This window comes from Arvicola amphibius, chromosome 6 (assembly GCF_903992535.2).
Source record: "Arvicola amphibius chromosome 6, mArvAmp1.2, whole genome shotgun sequence".
Lineage (NCBI taxonomy): Eukaryota > Metazoa > Chordata > Mammalia > Rodentia > Cricetidae > Arvicola > Arvicola amphibius.
In genome coordinates, this window is record NC_052052.2 from 124,216,692 (window position 1) to 124,241,205 (window position 24,514).

Genomic DNA, 24,514 nt, shown 5'->3' on the forward strand with positions numbered 1-24,514 from the left:
TTCTTACCTTACTTACATTTCCATGATCTACAGTGAAAACATCACAGAACCACCTAGATTATATTGGATTTTGGAGCAGGAATTTTTCTTTCCTGTGAAGCTTACAGACAGCTAATTTATATGTTTTCTTCTGTTCATTCACTTGTAAGTGTATTTCATAGGCTTACTTTATCAGACCATAAGTCACGGGATGTTTTCCAACCCTTACGCTATGAAACAGGATATGCACAAAGTAGAAGAATGAAGGACAATGGGAGTTTTGGAAAAGCTTAAAATGCATTGTGTTATCGTCAAGTGAAAACAGGAACACAATAATGGAAATAGCTTGGCAGAAAGATGGGCAAGGCTTTTATAGCTAGCAGAGGTACCTCACAGCCGTGCATGTTCTTTGGTGTCAGTGACTACGCATGTTCTCTCTGCTCTCAGTCTCCACATTTCTAGCATTTTAGCGATAACTGACCCAGTATAAGAAAATTTGCATGATATATTTATATCAAGATCTATATATCTACCTACCTAATTACCTACCCTCTATTTATCTACCTATTTATCTACTTAAGTACACACACACACACACACACACACAGAAGCACACATATATATTTTTCTTTGGGGGGGGGGGGATTTGTGGAGGTAAAACAAAGCCTGGCATAGAATCTCAAAATGTGTACCCAACCTGTTATGGGGTGCCCATCAGAGATGACCACTCAGCAGACACAGTTTATAGCAAATTGAATTATTTATTCCTTAGTCCTGAGCATTTAAAGAGAGGCTTTTAAAGGCAAAACCACATCCTGGGGTCTCACGCTGCACATCTAGAGAGAGGTTTTCAGCAGCTAGCAGATCGACAGAACTTATCTGGGGCATCTTGACCTCTGGTTCCTAGAATGCAGCTGGGTAATTTTGAATGGGATTCTACCAGGAAATGAAATTCAAATTGAACCAGAAATGGCCTTAGCACAAACACGAAATGCAGTAAGCTCTGCACCGTCAACAATGGTTGGGAAAAAGTCAGAAGAGCCCTTGGCTGTTAATGATGAGGAGCAGAGCTCAACTACCAGAACCCTCTTTTTTTCCTTTTAAAGTAGAAGTTTAAAGAAAATTGAATAAACAAAAGCTCCATATGCAAATTAGGAGGTCAAATTCTTAGTTTCTATTGGATATTATCTCTTAACCAATGAGAGCCAGGCAGTCAAAATCCTTCCAGCTAGTATAAATACTTCACATTTCCAACTCAACCGATATACTGATAATTTCTTTCTTCTTACTACAATTTAAGTGTAGCTATGTCTGGACGCGGCAAACAGGGCGGCAAGGCTCGCGCCAAGGCCAAGACCCGCTCCTCCCGGGCCGGCCTGCAGTTCCCCGTTGGCCGCGTGCACCGCCTCCTCCGCAAGGGCAACTACGCGGAGCGGGTGGGCGCCGGCGCCCCGGTGTACCTGGCTGCCGTGCTGGAGTACCTGACGGCCGAGATCCTGGAGCTGGCTGGCAACGCGGCCCGCGACAACAAGAAGACGCGCATCATCCCGCGCCACCTGCAGCTGGCCATCCGCAACGACGAGGAGCTCAACAAGCTGCTGGGCCGCGTGACGATCGCGCAGGGGCGGCGTCCTGCCCCAACATCCAGGCGGTGCTGCTGCCCAAGAAGACCGAGAGCCACCACAAAGCCAAGGGGAAATAAGTTGCCCATCTGTCTTTTGGACTGTCCTGGTGGAAGTCACCTTAAAACAAAGGCTCTTTTCAGAGCCACCCACCTTTTCCCAAAAAACGAGCTGCCACCTCAGGTTCTGACTTTCCTAGTACAGTGTGGTGTATTGTGGAAGGTATATATTGCTATATGAAACTCCAAATCTTTCTTTGCTTTAACAGTTTTCGCACTGTAGTCTTTGATATAAGTACGTATGGAGATACGTTTCTCCAAACTGGTCGTGAATCAAGGTTGAGAACCCGTTGGTAATACATCATCAGCACTAAACAACCAGCACAACTACTTTTGGAGATAACATTTGTGGAGAACCAAGGTTGAGAACCCATTGGTATACATCAACTCTAACCAGTAGCACCCGAGTATTTAAAAAGGCACAATAGTACCAATCATTACCCGTCGTTAAAGCACGCTCTACAGTTTGCATTGCTCACAATTGGTTTTTGCTGACACGAGTTGCTTTCGTGAGACTCCCATCCGGCATTCAAATATTTGGAAGTGATAAACAGTACTCAATACGAAATTTCTACAGTACCTCTCGTTAACCCCACTAAACCTTATTAGATGAAATTCCTGGTTACCAAGTTGAATATTTTCAGCCTGATCCTACTGAATACAGATTACTGAGCAAAATTTCTATCCATAGCAGTTATTGTGACGAAAGTGTAAAAGTGGAAGCAAAGATGGCGGAGGGGCGGATGCGCCGTGTGACGGAAGGGGTGGAGAGAGGGCCATGCTCATTCAAACCCGAAAAGCGTGTGTTTTAATCAGGATTTAGGAGCAGAGACCGACCAATCCCGGAAAAGCGCGGGACCGTTTGAATGTTCTTGTGTCCAATAGCGGATAGCCTGATTGTATAAAAGATGGACCGCGTACTGGCAGTTATCATATACTATCTCTGCTCTCTCTTCTTTCACTCATGGCTCGCACAAAGCAGACCGCTCGCAAGTCCACCGGCGGCAAGGCCCCGCGCAAGCAGCTGGCCACCAAGGCTGCCCGCAAGAGCGCCCCGGCCACCGGCGGCGTGAAGAAGCCGCACCGCTACCGGCCCGGCACCGTGGCGCTGCGCGAGATCCGGCGCTACCAGAAGTCCACCGAGCTGCTGACCGCAAGCTGCCGTTCCAGCGGCTGGTGCGCGAGATCGCGCAGGACTTCAAGACCGAACCCTGCGCTTCCAGAGCCGGCCGTCATGGCGCCTGCAGGAGGCCAGCGAGGCCTACCTGGTGGGTCTGTTTGAGGACACCAACCTGTGCGCCATCCACGCCAAGCGCGTCACCATCATGCCCAAGGACATCCAGCTGGCCCGCCGCATCCGCGGGGAGAGGGCGTAAACTCTTGGTCAGAGCAAAGTTGAACCCAAAGGCTCTTTTCAGAGCCACCCACGTTTTCTGTAAAAAAGCTGTGATTCAAAATACATTTCAGTTTTCCCTTGATCATGATACCTGGCACTTTCTAGTAGGACTTGAATATTCTATCCTTCCTAACCCTCATTTCTACTTAACGTTTTAAGTAGAAATTTGTTAAGCCAGTCTATTTGTTACAACCATCCATTTTAAACTACAGAGGCGGTTTTTCTAGACCTTGGTTCATTTTCCTTTTCCACCAATTTTCTACCTAAGAGAAATTTGCCAAGATCTAACTTGATTGGGTTGTTTGCTTGAATTTACTTTGAACGACTAATAAGTAGAACCCCATTGCTTTGCAAAATACTATTTTATATGAAAGAATTGACTGGTCCCTATTGTCTCATTCATGTACTGCCTTATACTCCATAGTGAGGCGGCAAGATCACAAGTTTCAAGTTTGCTTGCATTACAGGATGAGCTCAAAGATAACCTTGGTAATTTATTAGGACTCTGTCTCAAAATCAACTTGCTAGGGTAGAGGTCAAAGGGAGCCAACGCTTTCCTAGCCAGTGTAAAGCCCTAGATTCAATGTCCCAGTAACAAGAAGAAAAGTAAAGGGGTATTCCAGGTGTTTGATTTTCTAGAGACTTTTAAGACAGTTCTACCTGGCAACTGCTTGTCATCATCAGGTGTCTCAAGGTGATGGAGTTCCTTGAATGTCTATCATTTCAATATTTTGATTTTAGCTGTCCTGGCTTTGATGTCCCCTGCTTAAGTTTCTTTTCTTTTTATATCTATTTTCTCCATTTGTAAGAAACTAGTGTTTTCAGTGTAGCCCAAGACCTTCCTGGTTTTCTGTAATAAGATAGTCTTACATTATCCTGACTCCACAGGCCCTCCTAAAACCAAGGGGGGAAAAATGGATTCTGGATTCATTCTTCATTTACTTGAGGCTTTACTAGAATTTCACAATGAGATCATGAGAGAGAGCAAGCAAGACAGCGGGGTTCCTTTAAAGGGTACACACCAGGCCCCTGGCACCTTTTGTATGGGAAGCTCCTGCAGACTCACATTCTGTCCTTGGTGTCTGTGGTGCCGTCTGAAAGGATCTTTTTCTCCATCTGAAAATGAGATCAGCACCATCTGTCCTCCATGATTGTGACTGGGTATATTTGAATGTCTGGTTTCAGTCTTTCTGAACTGTCTATTCTTTTTCTTTATAGTTTAAGTTTTTTTAAAAAACATCCCAAACTAGCTTCTTAAATTACTTTTTACTTGGCATCACTCACTTGCATAAAGTCTGCTCGGTTTATGAATAAAATGTTACCATGAACTTAAAAATCAACAGTGGAAGAAATTTAAGGTCTTTTAGGTTTGCTTTGTTTCTTTGTTTCAGCAAGGGGAATAAGTATTGTCCAATAGCTCCCTATTCTCTGGCTAAAACAAGAGAAAAGAAATATCATCCAGCAGAAGGTTATAGATGAGATCATTGTGTACCAAACTATCAGGCACTAAAGGCTAAGTGAATTTCAAATCGTGATTCAACATTGTGTAGCTTTCTTTAGCTTACTTACTCTCCCACAAGTGTCTGTACTCAACTTTGAATAAAAACGCTTAAGTTTTTTGTCTTTTCTTCTGGTCTTCATTTGTGTATTGTCACTTGTTGCCTTGTTCCATAAGTGATCTAAAATATAATTTTGCCAAATTCATTCTCAGGCTCAGATGGAGATTGCTGACAGTAAAGCTTACCTTTATCCACATAAAAGTGAACTGACAGTATGTATTAGATGCACTAGATAGTGGTTGTTCTAAGAACTTCAGAAAGCATCTGCTTCCATCCCCGTACCACAGAGTGGTATTAGGCACATCATGAAATTACAGCTAGTGTTCTTTTTGCTGTTGTTGTTGTTGTTGTTGTTGTTGTTGTTGTTTTTTGAGACAGGGTTTCTCTGTAGCTGGTGTTCTTGAAGACAATAGTTTGTGTGAAAGTTCAAGCTCTTAAAGAAAGGAAGCTCTTGTGTTCAGGACACACTCTTTAGACCTGAACAGTACAGTAATATACAGTAACATAAGACTGTAACCCAGCCTCTGGGGGCTCAGACCAGAGGCTTGCAAATCCCATTCCTGGCTATATTGTGCTGTGCAACGTTTTTGGAAGAAAAGGAGGCGGGGGAGGAAGGAGGGAGGCAGAGAAGGGAATTGGGGGCGGAGAGAAAATAGAAAATGGAAAGACTAGAAGGACAGCAGTTAACAGTAGGGCCATCCAGTCTTGGACCAGAAGCAACTTTCTAAGTAAGAAGCGTCTCAGAAAATCAAGCATTTAGAAAAAATCGAGTGGAAATTCATAAACTTGAACCACACTTCATCTTGGCTGGGAAAAGCTGGTTTATGAATGCCAATACACTGTAGAAAAAAGGACAAGAAGAGCTTTTCAACCAATTTTTAAAAACTCCATCCCGAAATACAAACCAGGATCTGACACTGTCTTATGCTTTACATCCGCGGTGATTAAAAGCAACTGCAATGTCAGACAGACTACTGTGATGAAGCCCATTGCACAGGGTTTATTTCAGCTTCCACTTCCACATCACTGGCCATCCCTGAAGTGGAGGAAAGGGATTGACTCGGGGCAGAAACCTGGAAACAGGAGCTTGCTGCAGAGACCACGGAGGGGTAATGCTTACTGACTTGCTTCCTATGGCTTACTTTCTCTTATAACACAGGACCACCAGCCAGAGAGGGTACTCCCACACATGAATCCCTCACCCATCAATCCCTAATAAGAAAATGTCCTACAGGCTTCCCCTATGGAGGCATTTTCTCTCAAACTAAGGGCTGATGAGTCCATGATGACTCTAGCTTGTGTCAAGTTGGCCTAAAAGTAACCAGCACAAATATTAACAAGGAAACAGATTTAAAACAGTACTTCTTTGGAAACAATCACGTTTTAACGTATTACCCAATTCAATTCCCACAAAATACTGGTAGATTATCAGTGAGTTGTTTAGGTAAAGGGGAAAACGGAAAACTACCAGTGCACTTGTCTATCAATTCATCCCTTTGAATGAGGAATACACTATATAGGTGTGGCAGAATCACACCTCTATCCCCTTGGAGTCCTGCTTAGGACTGCAAATTAATGAAGAGAATAGAAGAACCAAGCATTTAACAGTTTTACCGCTCTTATTCAAAAATAGTAGTCGGGCAGTGGTGGAGCATGTCTTCAATTCCTAGCATTGGGAGGCAGAGGCAGGCAGATCAAAGCTAACCTGGTTACAAAGTGAGTTCCAGAACAATAAGGGTTACACAGAGAAACTGTCTACAAAACCAAGCAAACAAACAAGCAAAAACCAAAGCGCAGAATCGACTACATTACAGAATCAGGCAAAGGACCAAGTGCAACGATTTGACAAAGCAAAGGGGCTTCAGCTACACTGACAAGGTATTTTAACAAGGTTTACTTGCACTGATTCTGCCTCAGTTCCTCCTAGTAATAAAAAGATTTTATTTTGTTCTTTTACTATCTTTCACATCAGAATTTTCACTTTCAAGAAACAATAAAAATGTGATTTTTTTGGCACCAGGTGTGTGTGTGTGTGTGTGTGTGTGTGTGTGTGTGTGATGCTTTGAGCATACATGATTTAGAGTAGTATATGTTTTAACACCTTCAAGTACTGGGCCATAAATAGTTAATTCTTTGTTAGAAAATACATATAAAAATATAACTTAGATTAAAATAGTGGTATAGTGCAAGCTGGGTGCAAGCTTGGGGAAATCTGCCTGAAGAAAGGCAGCATTCCTTTCTTCCACTCCTTGATCTCCGCCCTGCCGGGGCGGAGCAAAAGGTGCATTGGCAGCCTTTTGGTCCCCGCCCTCTTGCGGTTCTCAACCAGGTCCGATAGAAGCATATAATAAGCCACCACCAGTTTTTGCTTTTCGCTTGTTCTTTGGGTTTTCAAGCTATTAAGCATGTCTGGTCGCGGCAAGGGCGGGAAAGGCCTGGGCAAAGGCGGCGCCAAGCGCCACCGCAAGGTCCTGCGCGACAACATCCAGGGCATCACCAAGCCCGCCATCCGCCGCCTGGCCCGGCGCGGGGGAGTCAAGCGCATCTCCGGCCTCATCTACGAGGAGACCCGCGGGGTGCTGAAGGTGTTCCTGGAGAACGTGATCCGCGACGCGGTCACCTACACGGAGCACGCCAAGCGCAAGACCGTCACCGCCATGGACGTGGTCTACGCGCTCAAGCGCCAGGGCCGCACTCTCTATGGCTTCGGAGGTTAAACCTTTGCTGCGTTTTCCTCCACTGTCGCAAAAGGCCCTTTTCAGGGCCACCCACTTGGTCCTTAAAAGGCTGTGCATGTCGTGTAGTATCGTGGGTATCCGGTGCCTAGTTTATGCTTTCTACTTGTATTTAGGCATGCTCAGGGCTCTCCAACTTGCATTCAACAGCGCATTTATACAAGCCGTGAGTCATGCGGTAATCTTATACCCCTACCCCCAAATATTTATGCTAAATGATGGAAGTTTCTTTAAAGGAAGGATTCTGTACTTTTTTTTTTTTTTCAGGCTGGGGCACATAAGTAGTCAGTCCCCTTCGAAATTCTGAGCACAGTTTCACGCCGGCAATTTTGATGTTTTGGTCATGGGAAGTCCTAGCCTTGAAGGAACTCACAGGGATGTAAGAAGGTGGGTTTATAGCTACAGCAGCAATAACAATCCCCTTATTAATGAGATTTGTAATTCAGTTACGGAAAGTAAACCAGAGTTGGCCAACTCCAAAAGGCTATTTTCATTTTTAGAGTACTGGTTCAAGGTCAGGTTGGACAGCCTTAAAAAGCCTAGACTATTGGGGATAAATAGGTTTTAAAGCCTTTGCACCAACAGGGCCTCCTCTCAATCACCCATTACCACTACCTGAAAAAAGAACCTTAGGGTGGTGCCCAAACTGAAATAGCATCCAGATGAGAATCCATTCAACTGGTGGGAAAATCACTTAAGAAACAGGACACAGAAGCCCTGTCTGGAAATAAAACCGAAAGAGAGAGGAGAGGAAAGGGGCAGGAAGCAAGGAGGGAGGGAGGGGAAGAAAAGCAACAGGCTCAAGAGATCCTAGAGGTCTTAAACAGAATTAAGAGTAAAGTTTGAGATGAAACATTTGAGGTGTAGAGGAAACCTTAGGTCCCATCAACGTACAGTCTGGTGGTATTTTTTTGTTTGTTTCTTTGCTTGGGTTTTTTGTTTGTTTTGCGGTGTGTGTGTGTGTGTGTGTGTGTGTTGTAGAAAAATCAGTGGATTTGACTACTAGAAGATAGAAAGGAAATATTGGTACAAATAGTACTGACATTTCTGTAATGTTTTCCTTGACCACCCCTTCCAAGCAGTGCATTTAAATAAACATTGACATAAAATCTATGTAGCTTCTATGGGTAGTGCGGAGATAATAGAAAATATAATGTATGCATATAGGTTGCTTGTTTATGCCACTATGCCACCTCATACAGGGCTTCAACATCTTCATACAGTCTTTGAATGTGCCCCCGTGAGTTTTGACAGTAGACTAAAGAGCAAAACTAAATGAGATTAATAGTGTAGAACGTGATGTAATGCACCATTATCTGTAAAGTGAACAGGTAGAGACAGGGCAGTTTCAGCAGAAGAAACAACCTGTGATCTATATCCACTGTCACCCAGCACTCCAGAAACGGATGGAGAAGGACCTCAGATCTGAGGCCGGCCTGTGCTCTGTGGTAAGTGGAGAGATTCAGAAATGAGTATTCAGAAATGTGTATTGTATACTCCATTTTATCATTCCTGGAGCTGCATCTTTGTCAACGAATGTGTTCTGTAAAATACTTTATACGTTCAATAGAACTCCATGCCCTGGCTGGGAAGCCAGGTTCATTCCGTAGCAGCGCAAAATTGATATTAGTGGCATCCTCTAGTCATTTCTCAAAACACCAGCAGGATGATCATTTTTTTTTTCATTTTTTTTTCAGGATGATCATTTTTAAAGATATTAAATCTACTCTCTGCTCAGAATATTCTGCTGAACTTCTGTACTAGTTACAATGTGTAGTGATTCCTTAAAAACAAAGTTCTAAGGCCAGGTGGCGGTGGCGCAGGCCTTTAATCCCAGCACTTGGGAGGCAGAGGCAGGCGGATCTCTGTGAGTTTGAGGCCAGCCTGGTCTACAAGAGCTAGTTCCAGGACAGGCTCCAAAGCTACAGAGAAATCCTGTCTCGAAAATCCAAAAAAGAGATTTAAACCTCAGCTTGTCAAACAAACAAACAAACAAACAAACACAGTTCTCACTTCAAATAGAGTAAGAGATAGTTTACTTGGGTGCCCAGTAGAAGTGACCATGGACCAGGAACAGAGGTTTAAGTTACTCGAACTCTATGTTCCCGTGTAGAAGCAGTTTCATGAAAGTTTTATACTTACAAAGAAAGGTCATTAATTAAGGCACTTTTTTGACTATTTTGGTGGAAACATTAAATAGGCAGTCACAGCCAAGGAGCAAAATCTCAGCTACTGGCCTCATGTGCTGTCTGATGACTCACCCTTTTCGTTGGTACAAGCTAGACTTCATACATTTCCAGAAGCTTTTATCTGTTAGTTATAGGATTAGGCATACACAGCACAGAAATCGGCAATAACTATTCAGGGAGCTAAAGACTGACCCAACTAAACTGTAATTGGGTTTTGAATACAAAACATTCCATTTGCTCAACACCATTGAAGGTTGAATCACTGTCAGCCTTTGAGGATACAACTTCTTTCCAGGAATTGTCATTCCAACAGTCGCTAATTCAATACCTATGGGGGTTTTATTTAATGTAATGTGTATAACAATATTCTTAGTATGTGTGTGTAGGTAGGTATGTAGATATGTCTCCCTTCTCTAGGATATGATGCCTTGACAGTGAGGACTTCGTTGTGTCCTCATGACTATAGCATCTAGAACAACCCTGCTATTTCACAATTTGTCCATAGATTGTTATTTATGCTTTCTTTTGTCTTTTATTTTAAAGTTATTTTTATTATATGGATATTTTGTCTGCATTACGTCTGGGTGCCCAGAGTACAGAAGATAGTATTGGATTTCCTGGGATTGCAGTTATAGGATATTGCTGCAGCATGATCAATAAAAACCCAAAGACAGATATTGGGGTTCAACCTGAAGATCAGAAAAGAAAAACAGCCAGCCACAGGCTCTCATCTCTACCTCAGTCTGAAATGGCGATCCAGCCTCCAGGAATCTCAGAATGAGACTGTGTGAGAGCTGCTTCCTCCCATCTGTATTCCTCTCTAGTGCTGGGATTAAAGGCATGCACCACTCCTGCCCGGTTTCTATGGCAAACGAGTGTGGCCATACTACTGGGATTAAAGGTGTGTGCCACCACTGCCTGGTCTGTAAGGCTGATCAGGGCGGCTGTCTTACTCTCTGATCTTCAAATAACCTTTATTTATTAAACTACAAATGAAATATCACTGGATTTTCCCTTTTGGTCTAAAATAAAAGGGGCTATAGCTAATATAAGAACATAATATAAGAAAAATATATACAATAAGTACAATGATTACATATAATATATACAGGCAACAAATACATCAACAATGTCTAGTCCATTTGCATTTGACAAATTCAGAGAAAATACTCCATAGCTATCCTATCTTAGTGACTCCAAAGTCTTGTACCTAATTTACTTTTTTATCATAACTTGCTTTCTGTGTCAGATAAGTAGGGAAAACTATAACTATCCAGTCTTCAACTCCTTCAGAGATCCAAGAAGGAAATAATAATAACTGATAAGAAGGAAGTGTGAGAGATGACAGAAACAGCTGGCTGCCTGGACAGTCACCCACAGTTCCTCTACAACGTTGGGGCATCCATCTTCAGCCTACAGGCCCAGCATATCTATCAGACTCTTCTGTGAAGCAGGATGTTCTGAAGGGCTGTCCCTTCTTTTCTTGACATTGGGCAGTCACTTTCTTCTGTGTTCTGCTTGCCCAAATAGGATGTCATACTGTCAGCAGTCGAGGCAGGGGCATTTTCTTGCCCAGTGGCTTACTTCTGCCACAAAGAAAGTAAACTCCATGTGGAGTTGCTTCAATGCCCATTATCTTCTTTGAAGCAGATTGGTGTTGCCAGCAGCAAGCATGTCTCATTGTGATGAAAACAAAGGAGCCTTTGTTATTAGAACATCATAAATGCCATATTCTGTAGGACCTCTGAAGTGTTTGAAGATTGCCTGTCTAAAATATCTTTGTTTGACCTTGAAAACATTCCTAATGTGCCTAAAAATATATATCTTTGTTTGACCTTGAAAAAATTCCTAATGTGCCTACAAGTTCAATTCTAATAGGTGACTAACTAATAACCTGAATTTCCTTATTATCCTAAAAGTTGGTAAGAATAACTTTCAAAGACTAGACATTTGCATTACATTGTTAAAAGAGGTAGAGCTGTATAGGTACAATACCTTGAACAAGATTAGAAATGTATATATAGTATGCTTTAACAAAATTAATCTCCAATTTTTATCAATATACAAAATTTTTATGCAATATACAAGAGTCCAATCTAATGTGAAACATTTAAAACTAGTAGTTGCTTTTTAAAAGTAGATTAAATAATCTACCTTTTTATCTTATTTCTATGTCCTCCTCTTTTTCTTTTCAGAGTAGATTAAATAATCTACCCTTTTATCCTATCCAATCTATGCCCCCCTTTTTTCTTTTCTTTTCAAAAAAAGAATTTAGAATCTAATCTCCTTTGTTTAACTTTCTTACTGATCATTACCAATAATTTACAGTCACCCTCTCCTCCAAACAATGACAAATATCCATAATCCATTGAATGACCTAAAACCAACCACCCCACCCTCCTGGGAACATGGGCATCGTATTCTTAAACTTACTTCCTGCTGTCTGTGGGCGAGGGTATTTTTAGGGGAACCTGAAAAGAAACATGTGGGTTAATTGTCAAGTCCTGGGAGATGGAGCTGTATCTCTTTTTGTCTTGTCTATGCGTAATAGGGAAGTTCAAAACTTGTTTCAAATCCTGTCATGAGCAGTCTGTGAGGCTGGATCATCTCAGCTAGCCACCTCCAAATTATTTTAAGCAGTTTGTAGTCCAAAGCTATCAGTTGAATGGCATCATATGAACCAGGTGGAATCGTTGTGGGGCCCCATCTTCTTCCTAGAGATTTCAGAAATCAACGTAGGAAAATTTATCGTTCATTGTGGAAAACTTAAACATTATTCATATCAAAACGGAAAGTTTGAATTTCGATAGACATATATTCACAGAAAGGTACCATAGGAAAAAAAAAATAAGTATGGCGAGAAGTAGAATTTTTGAAAGTAGAAGTTTGATAACCTTAGTCCCAGTCAGCTTTGATTTTTAAGTGAGTCGGAACAACCATTATACTGAGAAGTAAGGAGATATGTATGCTTAGGTAGTAAGATTTTACCCTGCAGAGAATATTGGTATCATAAGTCAGATTCTTCTTTGCTTGGTGATTCTTTCTAGATAGCTATCTTTTCTTCTTTAGACATTTAGATGTCCAAGATCTCTTGACTTCTTGAAGATGGATGAGTCTTTTCTATTTTCCTGCAAAAACAAGAACAGAACCCTGCCCCAACCCTTGTGAGATTTCCTTACAACTTGTAGGATTGTCACCTTGTGAATGAGCTATATCATTTCTCTTTATCAAGAAGTTTCTCCTTTTCAAACTGAATCTTGATTAATTTTAATGATATCCATGAAATATTTCATTTATATTTCAATAAATAAAGGTTGACTGAAGATCAGAGTAAAACAGCCGCCCTGGTCAGCCTTACAGACCAGGCAGAGGTGGCACACACCTTTAATCCCAGTAGTATGGCCACACTCGTTTGCCATAGAAACCGGGCAGGAGTGGTGCATGCCTTTAATCCCAGCACTAGAGAGGAATACAGATGGGAGGAAGCAGCTCTCACACAGTCTCATTCTGAGATTCCTGGAGGCTGGATCGCCATTTCAGACTGAGGTACAGATGAGAGTCTGTGGCTGGCTGTTTTTCTCTTCTGATCTTCAGGTTGAATCCCAATTTATCTGTCTCTGGGTTTTATTAATTGTGCAACAGAGTGTAAGGCACCATGTGGGTGTTGGGAATCGAATACAGGTTCCCTGAAGAGCAGCAAATGATCCATCTTAACCATTGATCCATCTTTCCAGTACTCCTTTTGTCTTTGAAAATTATTTTAAATAATTTTAATATAAAATATTAAATTTTATATTATGCATGCATGCACGTTAGCTGGTGTGCACATATCAAAGCACACTTGTGGATGTCAAGAGGATAATTTAGAATTGGCCCTACCACGTAGGTCCAGGAGTTTGAAACCAGGTCTTCAGGCTTGGCAGCAACTTTACCCAATGAATCACGTCAATGACTTCTTTTGTCTTGATATAGAATCAGGTTAGCTAGCCCAGCCTCACCTTAAATTTGTGATCTTTATGTCTATCTTTAAAGTGAATACATCAGGAACCCTCACGAAAGTCCCCAGGCCCCCACTAAGCCCTATTATGATATCAGCACAATTGATTCCTCAATAAGCATGAGATTCCTGTCGATCTTCAGAGTTAACGCAGACTTGCAAATCTAGGACAATATGAACTGACTGAGGAAAATTGAGAGGTTTCTGTCCTCAGAATATATGCCTATTAGGAATGCTTTGGAGAAAGATCAGGCCTGCCTTAAAGGCCAAGATAGATCTCTCATATAGAGAGCTGCATCTACACAGACTACACTTAACTGATTGCTCATGAGAATTCATCCACTGGCTTCAAGGAGCAGCTGGCACATATAAATACCAAACAGATAGCTCGTGGGGGAATTCAGATAGAAGGGATAAAATGACTAACCACTCTCAAGACGCATTATTGTTCCTGTCTGGCCTATGCCTGAAAGCTCCCAGGATACCTATGGATTCTCATTAGTTTAAAATGAATATGCTGAATATTTCACGGTTGGGTAACAATAATGGCAAATCAGGGAAAAGTCAGACATAGCTAACAGTGACAGGCTGAAGCACAAACCTGCCCCTTTTAAAAGTGATGCCTAAAATAAAAACCAATAGAAAGAGGGAAAAATGACAAAAGCTGCTCCCAAGCTGGGTGTGGGGTAAACAACAGCAATTCTACCATTTGCGAGGCTAGGTCAGCCCAGGAAGAGAAACAAAGTACTGTATGAACATCCCATTCAGTTGGGTTGTGAACCCGAAATTTTAGCAGATCCTCCCCAAACACTAATGCACTAAATAGCCGAAATACAGGAAACCATTTAAAGAACACACCTGTCTTACCAAAACTAAGACCTGAAACGGAAGCTTGGTACGTACCCGACTGGCCCCAGTTTTCAGTTGAACTAAAAATGTAACCGTGTTTCCATCCCCAGTCTGGCTTTCTAAACTTGTTTGGCTGCCCAGCATTGATTGATAGGGCCGTACTTACTTGTTTGGAGGTCTCACCGTTCAGTTCACTGAACGTATAGAGAAATAAACCAAAGCGTACTCAAACTGAGAATTCCTCAGCCGGTACAATGCACGTAGCACGGCTCAGCATTACAACGCCTTTTCAGAGTAGATGGGCGGCCCTGAGAAGGGCCTTTGGTTATGAAAAATGAATGAATAGCCACCAAGCTTTTCGAGGACCAAATCGGTGGAGGAAACGCAGCAACAACTTAACCTCCGAAGCCGTAGAGGGTGCGGCCCTGGCGCTTGAGCGCGTAGACCACGTCCATGGCGGTGACGGTCTTGCGCTTGGCGTGCTCCGTGTAGGTGACCGCGTCGCGGATCACGTTCTCCAGGAACACCTTCAGCACCCCGCGGGTCTCCTCGTAGATGAGGCCGGAGATGCGCTTGACTCCTCCGCGCCGGGCCAGGCGGCGGATGGCGGGCTTGGTGATGCCCTGGATGTTGTCGCGCAGGACCTTGCGGTGGCGCTTGGCGCCGCCTTTGCCCAGGCCTTTCCCACCTTTGCCGCGACCAGACATAGTGACAAAAGAAGAAAGAGAAGTGAGTGATAACTGAGAGAGCGGGTCCTTATATAGCTGCTTCGCCTTAGTCCCCACCCCGACGGAACGAAAGCCCGCCGGCGGGAAAGTGACGTCACAAATTCGGCCTTTGAACCCCGCCCAACAGAGCCGAAAGCCCGCCAAACCGATGGCGGGAAAAATGACGCCACAAATCCCGCCTTTATGTCTTGGCGATTTCAAATGACAGCCCGCCGGGGGGAAAAGTGTTGTACAGACACAACTTTTAACCACTGCCCAACAGCGCCGAAAGCCCGCCAAGCCGGAGGCGGGAAAGTGACGTCACAAACCCCGCCTTTATGCCTTGCCCGTGCAAAATGAAAACCTGCCGGCGGGAAAAGTGACCAGACACAGCCCTTGAGCATTGCCTCAAATCCCAAGTGGTATCATAACACCAAAGCAAAACTTATTTTAAAATACACGGTTCCTAGGACTTCTTTACTAATTGTCAGAATAGAGCATTAAGGGGTAGAACCACTAAAACGTTTCCACACATTTTATTCATGACGGTTGCTCAAGTGGCAGGACCTAAATAGATTGGGTTAATGGAATTCAATTCGCAAATGCTTAAGAGAACGTTCTAACATATTTCAGGTTTGAAAAAGGAAACCGACCCGGCAGTTTTAGACAAAGTTTCTGCCCGATCAGGCCGGTCGTAGGGACGTAAATATTATCTCACAGCTATTTTACGTGAAATTGTGGGTGGCTCTGAAAAGAGCCTTTGATTGAGGTTAAGACGTTACAATTACGCCCTCTCCCCGCGGATGCGGCGGGCCAGCTGGATGTCCTTGGGCATGATGGTGACGCGCTTGGCGTGGATGGCGCACAGGTTGGTGTCCTCAAACAGACCCACCAGGTAGGCCTCGCAGGCCTCCTGCAGCGCCATGACGGCCGAGCTCTGGAAGCGCAGGTCGGTCTTGAAGTCCTGCGCGATCTCGCGCACCAGCCGCTGGAACGGCAGCTTGCGGATCAGCAGCTCGGTGGACTTCTGGTAGCGCCGGATCTCGCGCAGCGCCACGGTGCCGGGCCGGTAGCGATGCGGCTTCTTCACGCCGCCGGTGGCCGGGGCGCTCTTACGGGCAGCCTTGGTGGCTAGCTGCTTGCGCGGGGCCTTGCCGCCGGTGGACTTGCGAGCGGTCTGCTTTGTGCGAGCCATAACAGCAAATAAGTACAATGACCAAACAGTTGACACATGGCAACGACGGGCTCAGAACTACTATTTATAGTACACAAAGCATCCTGATTGGATGAAAATACTGTTCACCGGTGACGTTTAAGGCTCTGATTGGTTTACTTTTAAGAACCGCAATTGCACAGTTTTCCTGACTAAGGTTTGCGGCTGTCATTTTCTTGTATGTGTGCATTTTTTAAGGGAAATAAAATAAAATTTCGGTGACTGTTAACTTCTCCACCACCTCTGTTGACCAATACATGGCCGTTTGATCTTGCTGCCCTTAAAGAATCGAGAATAAACTTGATTTGTAATGTTGAATTAGCTAATCTTATGAGCTGGGAGATGGTCGTCCAGAGTCTACCTTTTGATTGGTTTACTTAATAGCCAGTAAAAAGGCAGATCTTGAATCCTTCATTTGCGTGCGGCTTCTCCATTTCGTCATAAGCTACAGTATAAACAACGGAGTGGAATGTAGAAATAAAAATACAAAAATCTGACTCAGGTTATTCTGCGTACTTTTACCTTTATATAGCTGAGTTTGTTTAGAAGCTTTGCATTCTTGCATTTAAATCCAACTCTTGTCCAGAAATCATTCCATGCATGTGAACATTATTTTTTAATAAATAGTAGATCTGGTCATACAGTAGGTTAAGATTATTTAGTATTTTATATAAGAGAAAGTGTATAAATCCTTCCCAAAGCTATTTCGACTTGCATGTGCCGGGATGAGAAGTCATGTCATGGCTTTGCTCTCGAGCTTTCTCAGATTTGTAGGGGACAGTCCAACCTCCTGTCATTAGCAGTGTTGATTGGAAATGTGAAATCCCTACAGCAAGCTGATACTTCTTAAAGCCCTAAAACACTTTCTTAAGTAAAACATAAAAACTAACGTCACATAGTTCTTAGGTAAAGATCTGCAGCCTGATTTTCTGATACTCTACCATGGAAGGAAACCCTGAGTTCTGGAAGCAATCTCTTATACTTCAACTGCCCAACAGTTTGGCTTTTGATTGGCTAATTTGCAGACGCCCTTAACCGTTTGAGCTACCTTTTGATAGACGTCTTCCATCTGGAGGTGCCCCTACTGTGCTTGAATTTCCACCTCAAGCAGCCATCTAGCGAGGTTTGGGGGCAACTCTAGGCGCAGCGATCTTGCAGGTGCGTCGGGGCCCGAGGGGGCGGGGCTTCCAGGGGTCAAGGGGCGGGCGTTAGCGTGCACCAATCACAGCGCGGCCCTGCTCTATAAATACGCCGAGCGGGTGCCTGGTCTCCCTACTTCTTTTCTTCGTTTTGGCAGTAGCTGTGCTATCATCTGCAGCTATCATGTCCGAGACTCCGCCTGTCGCTCAGGCAGCCGCCGCCGCTGCTCCTGAGAAGCCTGCGGCTGCAAAGAAGACCAAGAAGCCCGCCAAAGCTGCGGCAGCTAAGAAGAAGCCCGCCGGCCCCTCGGTGTCCGAGCTCATCGTGCAGGCGGTCTCCACCTCCAAGGAGCGCAGCGGCGTGTCCCTGGCCGCGCTCAAGAAGGCGCTGGCGGCTGCCGGCTACGATGTGGAGAAAAACAACAGCCGCATCAAGTTGGGGCTCAAGAGCCTGGTGAACAAGGGCACCCTGGTGCAGACCAAGGGCACCGGTGCTGCTGGTTCTTTTAAGATCAACAAGAAGGCGGAGGCCAAGTCTAGCACCACCAAAGTGTCCGTGAAGTCGAAGGCGTCGGCGGCGTCTAAGAAACCCAAGAAGACTGCCGGGGCCGCAGCCAAGAAAACTGTGAAGACCCCGAAGAAGCCCAAGAAGCCTGCCGTCTCCAAGAAGCCCTCCAAAAGCCCAAAGAAGCCGAAGGTGGTGAAGGCCAAGAAGGTGGCCAAGAGCCCTGCAAAGGCGAAGGCCGTGAAACCCAAGGCTGCCAAGGCGAAGGTGACGAAGCCGAAGACCGCAGCTAAGCCCAAGAAGGCTGCACCTAAGAAAAAGTGAACAGTTCGGTTGGAGGCTTCTTCAGTAACCCAACGGCTCTTTTCAGAGCCACCTACACAACTTAGAAGAGCTTGGCACTCACTTTTCCTGGTACATACTAGGTGACTTGTTAGGAACCTCGAGTTAACATTGTACACCTGGCTGGCTTAGGCAGCTGAGGGCTTTTCCCCACAGAACAGGTAGATCGTAGCTTGTTTGCCCTACCTGACTTAAACCCAGGGAGGATTATCTTATGTTTCCCTTTCAAGGTAAGTCTTGTCCCCTCAACATGAGACGCAAGTGAGGTGTGCTGACATGGGGCAGGGTCAGAACAATTTTGTAAGTCCAATGGGTGGGTGCTATGAAGGGAGCAATACTTAGGCTATTTATTTCGAGGCAGGTATAGCCCTGACGGCACTGTAACCCACTACTGCCACCCAAGTGCCAGGATTAGACGCGTCACCACCTCCTGGTGGTATTAAAGCTCTTAGAGTTGGTCCATCTCCCAAAAACTGGAAACTGCATCACTTTAAGCCTTTTGGAGATTTTTGGTACCTGCTAGTGCTCTTGAATTGATTCTCCTGTCTTCCGAGTACTAGGGTTACTCCCAACCCCTACTACCCCTACTCAGTCCTTTACTGGACTCCCCTACTCAATCCTTTGAGTTCCGTTTTTTAAAGAATTATTATTGGTGTGGGTGTACACTTGTGTCTGGAGGTTGGGGAACAATTTAAAATTGGTCCTCTTTCTCAATTTGGGTCCAGGGGATTAGCTCAAATGATCAGGTTTGTGGGCAAGTGCCTTTTACTTACCCTGAGCCATCTTTCTGGCCCTGAATTTAGTTGGGCTCTTTTTTTTTTTTTAAATACATTTGGTCATAATAAGATTGATTCATCTTTCACTTAAGGGTCAATTTACTTCAAAGTGATATATGCACATTTAGACATCTTGTTTTCGTTCAACAAAACTTTAGAAAACCAATTAGTCAAGACACAGGCCTTTTATCTCAAGTACATGGGAAGTTGAAACTAAAGAATACTGAATTAAAGTCAGCCTAGGCAGCAGTCAGAGGCCGTACTAAAACAAGTTCAGGGAAGATTTGGTTGGGTTTTGTTTTCAACCAAAAATAAGTTATTTTTTATTTTTAATAAAAAGTCTCACACAAAGTATTGTATGCTAACCATTTGCTAATCTGTTAGCACTAAACTGATCATGATGCAACAAACAGGACACCATACTGCTAAATATGACATAGTCTAAGGACAGCTCAACCTCCAGAAGTGTCAGTTTCTACTTCCCCTTTTCAGTGTGAGCTCATTAACTTCTACAGCGTTTAAAGGATGTAGAATAATTTCTGTTATCTTAATGCAACATTTCTTGGCTATTCGCATCAACTTTCTTTGTTGGCTACTTTAGTACTCCTTCTGGGAATTGCTTGTTTCTATTGCTCATTGTTTCAGAGTGGTCTGTTTTCTTGTTCCATTATGAGTTTTAGACACACATTTTTATGTGTTAGTGTTTTTCACACATATATGTATGCAATTAGGAGTCACCATGTGGATGTGGGGAACAAATCACCAAGGGTGTGTTCTCTCCAAGAACAAGTGTTCTTAACCACTGAGCAATCTCTCCCCTTGCCTCTTATTTTTTAACATAGTAGAAAAATGAACTTTTTTTTTTTTACCATCAACATTGCACGGTGTTTTAACTTTGATCTTTTAGTCTCTCTTTTTTGTGTGGCATATTTATTTTCATCTGTGATACATTAAAGTTTTGAATATTATATATAAATGTTTTAATGTATTAAACATGCATATATCTTTAATGGATTTTTGGTTTCAAGTCTTGATTCAGAAATTACACCCGAGTGCCTGATTTGTGTGGTCTCTTAAGATTTTGAGAATGTTGCTTTTAAAAACATTTTAGGCTCAGCTAGACCTGAAGCACAAGTGTCCTTGAGAGGGTGAGGGAAGGTGATCCCAAGTTCATGTACTGGTTGGGCTACAGAGTGAGGTTTTTGAGACCATACAGAGTGAGGTTTTTGAGACCATCATAAGCAAATTAGCAAGACTCTGACTCAAAATAAAAATGTTGAAAGGAAGGGATGAGGGCTGGGAGAAAAAAAAGGCTTAGCACGTAGCCCAGTGGTAGAACATTTGTCTAGCATATATTTGTAAGACCCTGGGTTTAATTTCCAGTACTGCCAGAAGAAAAATTAGTTTCTTATCCATAAATACTATATTTAATGTTGTTTTAGTCAGCTGTTCCAAAAGCATTTCTTAAACAATCCATTCATTTCCTTCACTGGGCTAACATTCACTCTTTTTTTTCCTGTTTATTGTTTTTTATTTCTTTTTTATTATTATTAAAAATTTCCACCTCCTCCCCTCCTTCCATCTCCCTCCCCCTCCCCCCTAACATTCACTCTTATTTCTAAACTTCTTATATAAGAGGATCTAGGGTCTATTTTTGCATCTACTGTTCTCCATATAAACTAGGTACCTTTTAAATTTTTTTATTTCTATTTATAGGCATAGTTCTACATTGGTAATAAATCCACCTTTTAAAAATTCCTCGATATGACTTTCATGCATTTGCTGGGGGTGGGAGCTTGAGACAGGGTTTTGCTGTGTAACAGCCCTGGCCTCCCGAGGGTGGGGACTAAAAGCGGCAGCACCACCACCCAGCTGAATTCCATGCATTTTTTTGTGCTGCTTTTGCTACAAAACTCCAAAGTATTGATTTTAGCATTTCAATTTCTGGTTTTAATTTATATTGTATTGAATGTTTGTTAGCATATTTTTATTAATTTTTTAGTGTATTTTAAGTAGTTCCCTTTCATTCTCATTTGACTTAAATTGTTTTTAGTAGTTTATAGCTTTACTTTATATAGTGATATGATTTTAATTTTTTTGCACTTTCTTAAATGTTAGGCCCTCAAATATGATGTGACTGCAAGACTTAAAAGTAGATGTATAAAACTTGTTTCTCTACGACTGATGTTTCTGAAAGAGAAGCAGAGGGAAGTGATGGAGTTGAGAGGGGGCATATCATAGTTCTGAGAGTCTGAAGCCTGCGAAATTACCAAGTAGAAGACAGACTCAGCAGCTGACTTCGATGCTGCCGGTAGACTGGGAGTCAGTTCCTTAGCTCCGCTGAGCTGAAACATTTCATGGCCTTGATAGCAGTTTGTGGGAGGATGAAGTGATAAATTTGAGTCTTTCTGCTTTTAAAACTAGGAGATTGGGTCAGGCCGCCAAGATAGTGACTGTGGTTGTATATATATAAAAAAGAAAGAAGCCGGGCAGTGGTGGCACACACCTTTAATCCCAGCACCTGGGAGGCAGAGGCAGGTGCTGATCTCTGAGTTCAAGACCAGCCTGGTCTACCAGAGCTAGTGCCAGGACAGGCACCAAAGATACAGAGAATCCTTGTCTCAAGAAAACCAAAATGGGGTCTCATGTTGCTCAGTATGCAGCTGGGGATGATCTCGAATGCCTGATGCTCCTGCCTCCATCTCCTAACTGCTGTGATGACAAAGACATGCCCTACCATGGTTGGCTAAAGCCATGTTTCTCAACTGTAGATTCCAGCCTGGTAGGAATGGAATAAAACACATGCTCAGCGTGTCACATCACAGTGGGGAAAATGTCTTCCTGGAATATAGCGTATATTTTAGACATTTTTGTTGTTAGCTGTGTGCAAGCATTTTCTGCATCATTTTCACCGATATTTCATAATGGCAATCATTGTGAAATACTCTGAAACCAGAGGTTAAGATGTGACTGCAGTCATCCAGTCTGGAGAGTCTGTTTAAATGACTGTTGTCCTGACTGCAGAGCTGCAGATCTACCTATGCATACAAGAAGCAGAGACTTTAACAGAGCTTCCGGCATCTACAAGGTGACAGCAGGCACACACATATTCTTTTTATTATTCTTTTAAAAATTATTCCATTTATTTTGTAAGTGAAAGGGAGGTGGGGGAGAGGGGGGAGGGAGGAGTGGAGTGAGCATGTGACCCGATCTCCGGTGAAAGTTAGAGATTGGCTTGTGAGAATCAGTCCTCTCCTACCACGTGAGCGAAAAGCAGGGACTGAAAGTAGGTCAGGCACTTTTTCTGGCTGAGCCAATCTTAGGGATCCAAATTCTACCCCTTACCACTTGCTTTGCCTCTGCCTTTGGAGCTCTTTGAAAGGAAAAAGGAAAGGCTGCCAAAAGTCACCGGAAATGACTGAAGACCCGTAGGGCCTCAATAAAGGGGTGCACCTACACTACAAATAATGGGATTTGCCAGTTCGTACAAAGATCGCAGCTCAAACAGGAGAAAGATGGGAGTTGGAGGAAAATCTCTCATGCAGCTTTTATTGTGTCTTATGTAGCTAAATTACAAAAGGAAAATGTGGAAGGAAAAGGGGGTAATTTATTGTTTTCTTAATAGTTTCAGCTTCTGGACAATGTACAATGGAATGTAAATTCGAATATGCTAATTTATATGGAAAACATGGCCCGAGTGATGGTGAATGCTTCAGGAGGAAGGGTATTTGCTGCAGCTCAGATCCGAGTGTGCTGCTTGTGACCCACATTGCATTCAGCTCTCACAAGTTCTCTGACTCATAGCATGCCTGTGTGTCAGGTGTGAGGGTGTATGTGTGTGGGTGTAAGATCGGCTGTAGGCAAGCCTGTTGAGCACTTTAATAAGCGATTGATGAGGAAGAGCCCAGCTCTTTGTGGGCTGGTGCTATCCCTGGGCTGGTGGTCCTGGGTTCTACAAGAAAGCAGGCTGAGCAAGACAGGTGTCATGAGCCAGTAATCAATACCTATCCATGACCTCTGTATCAGCTCCTGCCTCCAGGTTCCTGCCCTGCTTAAGTTCCAGTCCTGACTTCCTTCAGTGATGAACGGAGATGTGGAAGCGTCAGCTCTTTCTTCCCAAAGGTGCTTTGGTCATGATGTTTCATCATAGCAATGGTAACCTTAACTCGGACACCATCTCCTTTATTTTTTGTAACATATGTATTTTTAAACCAAACCATAGCATTGCCCCATCTCCACCCTAACTGGTCTGGACCTCCTCCTATAGGAGTAAGGTCAATTTGGGAACTCAAACATTCAGAAGATCCCTACTTAGTGATAAGAATCAATGCCCAAGAGAACCCACTGCCCAGCTATTAGAAGGTAAGGGCTCACAAATTCCCCAAACTTTGAAGGTAGGAAGATAGTTACACCTGCTTTATCTCTTCCCGAACATTGAGCTTTGATCCTCTGCTTACTACTCCAGAGATTGTAACCTAGGCTATAACAGTGTATCTTACTTCAAGCAAGAGTATATTCTCTGTGTTAAGGCCACATCCTAACATTTGGTGGTTTGAAAGAACCAATTGGAAATTTTTCAGGCATTTTTTGAGCCCATTGTTAAGCCCAGCAGTTACTAAAAGCATGTACGTTACAATTAAATAAGATATGTTTAGAGTCAGGTACCACACTCTTCCAGCTATGTAGTAAGCATCTGTACCTCTCCTACCGTGAGTGGTGAATGCATTACATGATCCGGTGCTGTGTACTTTTTCAGTCACGCTGTTAGTTCATTATCTGGTGGGAGTAGTTCAGCCATAAAAATGGATGACGTTATGAGGGCTTTTTTTTTTGTATATGTATGCTGGGGAGATTGATTTTCTATGAGTTGGCTTGGAGGAGTAGCTACTGGGTTTTCTGTAAAAGCTGATTCTAATGGGTATAGAAGATGCTGATTGCTGTTACTGGATCCAACTGTCGGTGCTAGGAGGAACTCTTTCTGTGATGGTCTCAACAAACTGGGAAGTAAATAGAAAGCGAAGTCTTTCTTATCCGTGCAGCCTTCATCTCCCCGTGGTGCTCCCATGTAGGACCTGAGTGGGGGTGTGAGGCAGGGAGATCTGGAACTGGGGCTAAGTCTTCACAAGTAGCACAAGGTAGCTTAGGTCCTCACTGTTCCTGATCTTGTCCTGTCCCCTACTCACTGGTGCAGGTCTCAGCCTTGCCACACCTTTGTCGGAGATCCCTGCAATACATGTGTTTGATAGTCTTTTGATCTAAATTTTTCATGTGGGAATCCTAATATCAGATCCTTTCATTTTACATCATAAAAAGAGTAAAAGATAATAAATACGTATCAGTCATGATGTTGGTATCCTACTGTTTTTATTGCCCCTGTAAAGGGAGCAGGGTGGCAGATAAAGGTAGGGGCTAGAGGAGGTTGGGAGAAACAATGCTTACAGGGAGCA

The 24,514-nt window shown here is 43.4% G+C and overlaps 3 protein-coding genes and 2 pseudogenes across 3 annotated transcripts; 3 read left to right on the top strand and 2 right to left on the bottom strand.

Annotated features, from left to right (window-relative positions):
* Positions 1-1,269: 1,269 nt before the first annotated feature.
* LOC119816546 lies at positions 1,270-1,681 on the top strand (annotated as a pseudogene).
* A 935-nt stretch (positions 1,682-2,616) lies between these two features.
* Positions 2,617-7,386, top strand: LOC119816534 (annotated as a pseudogene).
* Positions 7,387-13,253: 5,867 nt separating this feature from the next.
* LOC121677209 (histone H4) lies at positions 13,254-15,092 on the bottom strand. The gene has a single exon (XM_042055190.1). It carries the CDS (start codon positions 15,090-15,092, stop codon positions 14,781-14,783), a length of 312 nt encoding a protein of 103 aa, XP_041911124.1. The 3' UTR covers positions 13,254-14,780.
* A 520-nt stretch (positions 15,093-15,612) lies between these two features.
* On the bottom strand, positions 15,613-16,639 carry LOC119816077 (histone H3.1). Its single transcript, XM_038332340.2, has one exon. It carries the CDS (start codon positions 16,285-16,287, stop codon positions 15,877-15,879), a length of 411 nt encoding a protein of 136 aa, XP_038188268.2. The 5' UTR covers positions 16,288-16,639; the 3' UTR covers positions 15,613-15,876.
* Positions 16,640-17,605: 966 nt separating this feature from the next.
* Positions 17,606-20,824, top strand: H1-1 (H1.1 linker histone, cluster member). The gene has a single exon (XM_038332338.1). The coding sequence runs from the start codon at positions 17,629-17,631 to the stop codon at positions 18,271-18,273; it is 645 nt and encodes a 214-aa protein (XP_038188266.1). The 5' UTR covers positions 17,606-17,628; the 3' UTR covers positions 18,274-20,824.
* Positions 20,825-24,514: the final 3,690 nt, after the last annotated feature.

Coding starts and splice junctions, on each gene's coding strand:
- LOC119816077 (XM_038332340.2), bottom strand. CDS start 16,287: ATGGCTCGCACAAAGCAGACCGCTCGCAAGTCCACCGGCGGCAAGGCC.
- LOC121677209 (XM_042055190.1), bottom strand. CDS start 15,092: ATGTCTGGTCGCGGCAAAGGTGGGAAAGGCCTGGGCAAAGGCGGCGCC.
- H1-1 (XM_038332338.1), top strand. CDS start 17,629: ATGTCCGAGACTCCGCCTGTCGCTCAGGCAGCCGCCGCCGCTGCTCCT.